The sequence below is a fragment of the Xiphias gladius genome, chromosome 2, assembly GCF_016859285.1.
Source record: "Xiphias gladius isolate SHS-SW01 ecotype Sanya breed wild chromosome 2, ASM1685928v1, whole genome shotgun sequence".
NCBI lineage: Eukaryota > Metazoa > Chordata > Actinopteri > Istiophoriformes > Xiphiidae > Xiphias > Xiphias gladius.
Genome location: NC_053401.1, coordinates 17,184,414 through 17,193,003, shown reverse-complemented (window position 1 = coordinate 17,193,003; position 8,590 = coordinate 17,184,414). Strand labels below are relative to the sequence as shown.

Sequence of the window (8,590 nt, the reverse complement as noted above, 5' to 3'; positions counted from 1 at the left end):
GTGAATATACACATATGTATATATATATATCTCAATATCAGACACCCCGCTGGTATAATAGGGTGGCCGAAGAAGGAGATAGAGGCCACTGATATCAAGACAAGAAAGCTCCTCACAATGGATGGAGGGTTTCACCCCAAGTCCAGCCCCCTGAGACTGTACACTAAGCGGAACGAGGGAGGCCGAGGACTGGTGAGCATCAGAGCCACTGTGCAGGATGAAACAACCAACATCCAGGAATACATCAGGAAGATGGCCCCCAAAGATGAACTGCTAAATTAATACCTCAGGCAGCAGAAACCCAATGATGCAGAGGAGGAGGAGGAACCATCATGGAGGGACAAGCCCTTACACGGCATGTACCACCGACAGATAGAAGAAGTGGCTGATATCAAGAAATCCTACCAGTGGCTGGAAAAGGCTGGACTGAAGGACAGCACAGAAGCACTAATCATGGCAGCACAAGAACAGGCACTCAGTACAAGATCAATAGAGGCGGGGATCTACCACACCAGACAGGACCCCAGCTGCAGGCTGTGCAAAGATGCTCCTGAGACAGTTCAGCACATAGTAGCAGGGTGTAAGATGCAGGCAGGAACAGTGTGCAGGGAACACCATAACCAAGTGGCTGGCATAGTGTACAGGAACATCTGCACTGAGTATGGGTTGGAGGTCCAAAGGTCACAATGGAAGACACCTCCAAAGGTGGTTGAGAATGACCAAGCCAAGATCCTGTGGGACTTCCAGATCCAGACTGAAAAACTGGTGATGGCTAACCAACCGGACATCGTGTTGATCGACAAACAACAGAAGAAGGCAGTAGTGATAGACGTAGCGATCCCAAGCGACAGCAACATCAAGAAGAAGGAACATGAGAAGATCGAAAAATACCAAGGGCTGAAAGAGGAGCTAGAAAAGATGTGGGGAGTAAAGGCAACAGTGGTGCCAGTGGTAATTGGAGCACTGGGGGCTGTGACCCACAAACTGGGAGAATGGCTCCAGCAGATTCCGGGTACAACATCTGAGGTCTGTGTCCAGAACAGCGCAGTCCTAGGAATAGCTAAGATACTGCGCAGAACCCTAAAACTCCCAGGCCTCTGGTAGAGGACCCGAGCTGAGGAAGACACACCACCACTACAGGAAAACTGACCTAATTACCTAATTTTATCCCGGTTCAAATTTAGTGAACTTTGGTCAGCAAACTCAAATTTAACCCATGATACAAAGAAAAAAATAAATCCTGTACATTCTGTCTCTACAAACAGCCCAAACTGTTTGTCAACAACTTTCTTTGTTGGCTTTGTCAGTTCTTCAATTTCTTTCTCAATCAATACTTTTATATTTACGATGGGTCAGAGGACTATTTGTAGTTTGAAAGAGCTTGTAGTGACAAAGCTACAGAGAAATATCACCAACTCTATAGTTACCCTCAGCTCAATGGAGCATTTTACCATCTTTCAGCACATTGTCTCGGTTGCACTTTGTCTTATTGAACAGATTTAGTACTTAGTATTTCTTCAAGGTCTCCTACTGTACTGAAGCTTTACTGATACTCTCTTGTACGTTGCTTTGGATAAAAGCATCTGCCAAATGAGTAAGTGTAAATGTAAAATATACATTTTGCCATCTGAGCCACAAATTTTGTTTAATCGTGTATTTATTTGTAAAACCATTTCCTGTATCTTTTTGACTTGATACCATTTGGGCTTCCCAATGCCAAGTCCATAGTGCTGTCTCCTTGATTTTTGACTTTCAGTATTCACCAAACCCTGGTTTCCATTCTCCTGCCCTCTTTTAATTCACCTCACCCCATCACTTCTCCTATTGCTCCTTCCTTTCTTCTTCTTCTTCTTCTTATTGTCCCTTGGGCAATTGAAATTTCAGTAGCTTCCCACCCCTCCCTGACCCCTATTCCCCTTCTTTCTCCTCCCACTCCCTTGCTCCCTTCTCTCCTTCGTCTTTCGCTCCTCTCTCAGTTGAGTTAGGTGTGCTGTTAAGTCCATTACAGTTCTTGTAAAGATGTCCTGGACTCAAATTTTTCTTCTCTCGTTGCTAACCACCCTCTTCATGCTCACCTGTGAGTATCATGTGTGGGTGGGTGGGGGATGGAGGGTATTTTTGGATTTCACATCTGCATGGGCGATAAGCCAAAGAGTTTTGAGGGTATCTAGCACTGATATGTTCTGTCATCCTTTAATATGAAAAGGAATATTTATTAAGCTGGTAGTACTTTTTGACTTGAACTTGATCTTAGAACTTTTCATAACTGTCAGAGTTAATTTGTTAAATCCACAATTATTGTCAAGTTTCACCTGATAATAACAGGTCATTTGTACAATCTTTTTTGCCATAGGGCTAAGTGTGAATCAATTTGTAATAGTTTTCAAAATACATATGGATTGTTGCATTACATACATGATTCAATTGAGCTTCATATTTGCATCAGAGTTTTAAGTAATGTTTTCAGATGTGAGTTGGGCAAGTAATGAAAGTAAATTTGGCTATACAAGCCACAGAAATAGGTTTTCTTAAGTTTGTTCACTTTTTTTCTATGCAAAGTTACATTCAGCACTGACTCTACCCAGTAGTATGTTCAGTTCTGCCACAAAACTGGGCCTGTAAAAGCTCTGTTTACGAGTGTAACAGCTAACCAGCAAACTACTTGAGATAGAGTTATCAATTCATGATTGTTTCTCTGGCTTTCCCTGACTTAATCACAGATGAGTTGACAATAGTGCTCTCAGTCACCAGTATTGGGAGCTCCACTGCTAAAAGCTACTTATATATTCAGTGACTGCTGATGAAGTATAGGCCGTTCAGTTTGAGGATTCATTGTTAGACGATTTGTCCATACATGTACTGAACACTTCTACAACAGTGAGTAAAGTGAATTTGGTATGGCTTTGCAAGGCTACACATTCATAATTAGGGATAATTAGGGTTGTGGGTATTTTAATCCTGTCCCTTACCGCCACATTAATAATTTGTAAAGGAACAAATTTGGCCCAGATAACCTTATATACACACTGTTGAAGACAGAATTTCCCCTGTAATACTAATCCTGTGCAAATCTATATTTTAATTATCATGTATTTTTGTCTGTTTTTCTTTTTGTGGCATTTTCAAGACATCATTTCCAACTATAAATAGAAGGTGCATCTTTTAAAGGATGCTTTAGGAGTATTTTGTTACAGATATCAAGTTTTACCTGGCTAAATTAAGAAAATTGATTGATCTATTGAATGTGTAGTCTAGTCTCTCATCAATAGGATAAGAAGACATAAGCATGCTCTAGCATAAAAAGAGTAAATAATAGTTTCTCGTTTTGCCCATAGTTTCCAGTGTGGTGGAAAGCGCAGCCGTTCGGGACGATCCTAAAGGTGGCATCTGTTCAACACTTTTAACTATTTCACATATCATTTGCATCACGTCCTCCATATGTGACCTTGAACGTCTGAGCTCTGATCCTTAGGTCCAGCACGGCAGGTGTTCATGCCTGAGTCGGACGCCTCCAACTTCTTCCAGCGCCGTAGTCGCCGCTCAGTCCAATACTATGAGCTCCAAGGTAAGTTTTAATAAGTACATTTAATTTGTCCCTTCAAATGCCAAGATAAAGGCTGCTGCTGTTGCCTGCCAGATAGAAGTTGTTTTCGAACTGTCTGCTATGGATAACTATTACTCTTTGATCAAGTTCTGCTGGGAGAGTCGGAATCCTGCAACACTGAGTGGATGGCCCATATGTTTTCATGCTAACAATCAACATGGAGAGTGGATGTCATTTTTGTAAAATGGTGGAAATAATTTTGGAAGCATTACGTTTTTTTAAAAGCGAGGTTCGCACCTGACAGCCAAGATTAATTCAAGCAGCATTTTTTCTCAGACACTTTTTTCATCTTGGGGAAGAAGAGTCTGTCTGTCATCTTGCTGGCAGAAAACCAGCAAAATCTTGAGTAAAATGTTTGGTCTGTAGTTTGAAGATGGGCGTGGATGGCTGTATTTATTCATATTTGGTGTTATGAGTGGTTGATGTGGCCACACTGTGGACAGCCTTAAATGTGGAAGGTTTGGCCTCCTGTAGGGAACTCCTGAATTTGAGTGTGCAGGGGAGTGTTGTTGTTTCGTAGTTAAATTCTGAAGATGATATGGTTTGAGGTTTTGACTGCAAGCTGTGAAAGTTCAAGAGAGAAACAGAGACAGTGAATTGGAAACTCAAGCAGGTGTTGTTATATAAAGTAAAAGCTCTTAAATGTGAGTCTAAAACACACACACATACACACACATACACACATACACTCCTTCACACACACACACACACACACACACACACACACACACACACACACACACACACACACACACACACACACACACACACGAGCTGGAGGCTGCAAAAGGAGTCACAGGGTAGTATGGAGAAGGCTCTCTCCTTCTCAGTTTCTAAGCACAATAAGCTCATTCTTCCAATGCCAGCATCAGTATAATACACAGCACCAACGCAACTCAAACACAATGAACAAACACACACAAGAGAGGTGTTTCAGGACAGTCTTGCAAACACATAAGAATTTATCATCACAATGTATCTCTAAATCAATTTTTCAATAACTTAAAACAGATTCATGTACCTATTTAACTGAGATGAAGGCATGGAAATGGTTAGACTTGCCAATATTTAACAATGATTTCCATCTTTTCACTGAAGAATGTATTTGTTAATTTCTCTCTTTTCTACTGGAAAAGCCATCAGAAAAGCATGTGTTCCCCTGAGCGGGCCACTGGAGGAAGGCTGTGGGTCATTTCACCTTGCCCACCAATCAGAGTACTAAACAGGGTCTTGGCTTTGAAAAAACAGACCCACATTCTTGGAAAAATGTTGATTATGTTCCTTGCCAGCCCAGTCCATGAGAACTTGAGGGGTCAGCTCCCTCTGCGTTTGTGTGTGTGTGTGTGTGTGTGTGTGTGTGTGTGTGTGTGTGTGTGTGTGTGTGTGTGTGTGTGTGTGTGTCTGTGTATGAGTCTGTGTATGAGTCTGTGTCTTTGAACTGTTTTCTTTTACAAGAAAAGTGATGTGGAGGTAGCTGAAGCTGGAATGCAAAGAGCAATTTAGTCTTAGACACAGTCTTAGTCAATTTAGTCTAAGACACAAAAGACCATTATTGACTAAGAGAAAGTACCCCTTTCTACACAATTATTTAAAAGACAACATTCAAATCAGATATATACAATATTGCAATATTGCATATAACTTTTATTGTAACGCAAAGCAGAGGATTAACAAAGTTATTACTATACCATTAATGTTTGTACAAAATTTGGCAATCCATCCAGTAGTTGTTGAGATATTTCAGTCCGGATGAAAGTGCTGGAACAACCGACTGACTGACTGACTCAACTAAAAAGAGAGCAGAGAATGAGAAAATACTTGAATAAAGGATACATTTGCTGTGTCAAAATTAAGACAGGCTGGGAAAAACAGAGATGCAGCACAATTACTTATTAAAAGACATGTACAACTAAGCCACAAATCATTGGCCTATTTGGAGGGAAATTAAGTTTGCAGAGTAAACACAGGTCTGTGTGTTTACATGAAATATTGTGATGTAATCCCTACTCTTATAAACTAGTAATTCATGTTAAATTGAGGGAAACACATACAGAGTAGTAACGTCTAATATATACAGTGGTTACCCTCTACCTGCACGGGTGGGGATGTTTGGTTTTGTATAGAGGGAGCAGGAGGGAGGTTTAGGTGTCTACAAAATATCTAATACATTACAGTAAATAGTGTGGGTTACCCACATTTGTTTGTTTTCAACAACTCACCAGACCCAGTATACACTCGTGCAAATCTAATAATTGTGTAAACATGAGATGCCTATTTAACCTTGGTTGTTATAATCAGATCAAATGTTTGTTTTTGTTTTGTTTTCCAGTGATCTAATGGTTAATAAGACTTAGACGCTGCAGCAATGCTAGAAACTCTGTGATGCTGTAGTTAGTAGATGAAGCATCCGGTTGTTTAAGGAGGGAACAGTAACGGCTGCACCTTCTTCATCTATCAGTATTGTGTGTAGGTGTACACAGATGAAATTTTTGTCTTCTTCTCTCCACAGCTGAGCAGAGGGTAAGACTTGCAGCAAATGAGCGGAGGAGGGAGTACAATGAAGAGCAAAGGAATGAGTACGAGGACTATGTCGAGGAGGAGCGTGATGGTAAGATCTGGATGCAGCTGCTTTCAGTTCCAAAAAGGAACAAAATGGAGGTAAAACAAAAGTAGAAACAAGTTCCTACTTTTGTGAAATAATCTTCCATCAATCCCTCATTTCCCCCTTTCGAGCTTAACACAGAGGGTTGAAAATTCCAACATGTAACATTCAGTGTATCTCAAAATCACTTTGCTCCAAGACACTAAACGAAACAGAAAAATTAAGCATAGAGAGAATTTGTATCATTTAACACAAATTAATGGGAACTTTTTATATCATGTTGTGAGACTGATCCTTTACTTGAATGTCAGTTATCAAAAGAGGGCTCACGAAAGAACACTCTGAGCGAAGCAAGAGTTTTAGTTTGGATCTTGAATGAAACTCTCAGTACCCACAAGCCTGTGGACTGCAACAGAATGCCTGAGACTCCACACCAATTCAAAGTGTTAATTTGTGGTTGACCACAAGCTGACAATCTCCCCTACAGTTGTCTGTCCAGTGTGATATAGTTCCAGTGACAGTTTCTAAACTAAGAACTGGTAACCATAAAGGTGTGACTGGGTTTTATATGTCAGATACACAGTCTTTTGGGTTACTTGGGTCAATGAGTTATTGGAAAACAAAGGCCTTCCACCAGTTCAAGGAATACCCTAGGTTTTGTAGAAACTGGCTCATTGGTCATATTAAATAACATAAATGTCAAAACTCTTATTTTTCAGGTGCCTAGATTGTTTGCTGCTTATGCTGCACTTACACCATGTCAGAGCAAGGAAGGAACAAAAAAAACCCTGTTTTTCTGAATTGAAAGCATGCATGCCAAGCTAATTCCAAGCTCTTTAAACGGGAGTTAAACTTATGTCAAGGGTGCATGTCGGATAGCGTTGGAAACCCCCTCCCACCACACCTTTTCCGACATCATATACGGGGTTAATAGATAGAGTTAATATAAAAGTATTGAGTATAGCTGCTTTAATTGACATTTTTTAATCCACAGAGGTAAATGAGAGATCGAGGGAGACGAATGAGCAATTGCGAGAGTTTCACTATGATGGCCTCTATCCCCGTTACTACTGGTTCCACTGAGCATACTGCATTGTGTGGAGAGCCGGGCTACAGCACCTCTCAATGAAGCAGTAGTAATACTGCCATCACCTTTACTAAAGTTGATTCCTGACAAGTTGAGAGCAAGTACTAAAGTTATCACCCTATTTTTCCTACTTTAATTTAAAAGATAAAAGTTTTCTTTACTTTTGCTTTATTTTTTCATACATCCTAACCTGTGAAATATGTGTCTCCATGTCAAACTGTAAAGTGTATTCAAAGTGAGCTTTTTGTATTGTAAGCTAAACGTTGTCATATTAAATGCAGGCTATATGTTTTGCATTCTTGTTTTTACTACCTTTTACATGTACATACAAGCTATACATTGTCCTTTATGTCAGCCTGAGGTACTAGCAGTAATAAATCAACCGCTTATATATAGAATAAACTTGTTTTGCCAGAGGGGGATTGTAGTTTTGGTTTTGCTTAAGTAAAAATGACAAATAAAGTTGAGTTTCCTTATTCCCAGACCAATGACGTGTTTTAACTCAGGCTAGCACTATTTGGTATTTGAAGTATTTAAAGGGAAGGAGGTGGTGTGGAATAAAAGAGAAGATGAGTTGAGCTGCAGAAGTCATCAGGCTGAAATGAATTCCACATTCCAGAGTGGAAATATTAGACAGAAACTGGGTAACGAAGACGCAGAAAATAGCAACAACGATATAATGAGCACAAATTAAACCCTCAAAATGGTATGGCATTGCACTCTATACTTACTAAGCAAAGTGTTATATCTAGAATCCTTATTTTATCTCTATACTGTGATTCCACCTCAGAACTTTCCTGTATAAGGATGTGGATTGGCACGGAGACTTGAATGAGTGCCACCTGGCCTCAACAGTCATCACGCCAACACATGGAGTGTGTTAGAGGATGTTTGTGTCCTGATACAGGAGACTGGTTCAGTCCCCATGAAGCATATCTTAATGTTAAAGAAATATAAAGTGAATGGGCTTGTTAAGAGGCAGAAATCTAATAACTCCCTTCTAATATTATAAAGAACTACTTTTGTTATATAAGCAACCTGCCTCACCTTTATACTTCACTGGGTTCTAACATTTCCCATAGTACCGTTCAAAAACCCGAACAGGAGAAGTATGAAAATGCTGCTTTCGGTAAGTGATTAAATGCAGGCCAAATGCACAACTTTAATGAGTGATCATTCAGCTGTGGAGTTTGGTGTCTCTGATGATATCACACCACTTCAACCTCAATGTCTCAAATCTGCTTTGTATTACATGAGTGTTGCAACTGTATATCTCTTAACTGTTTGACTGTATGTA

The 8,590-nt window shown here is 40.1% G+C and overlaps 1 protein-coding gene across 1 annotated transcript; it reads left to right on the top strand.

Moving 5' to 3' along the window:
- Positions 1 to 2,019: 2,019 nt before the first annotated feature.
- ucmaa (upper zone of growth plate and cartilage matrix associated a) lies at positions 2,020 to 7,379 on the top strand. Its single transcript, XM_040150864.1, has 5 exons — positions 2,020 to 2,077; positions 3,336 to 3,380; positions 3,473 to 3,565; positions 6,114 to 6,212; positions 7,201 to 7,379. Exons 1-5 carry the CDS (start codon positions 2,020 to 2,022, stop codon positions 7,287 to 7,289), a joined length of 384 nt encoding a protein of 127 aa, XP_040006798.1. The 3' UTR covers positions 7,290 to 7,379.
- Positions 7,380 to 8,590: the final 1,211 nt, after the last annotated feature.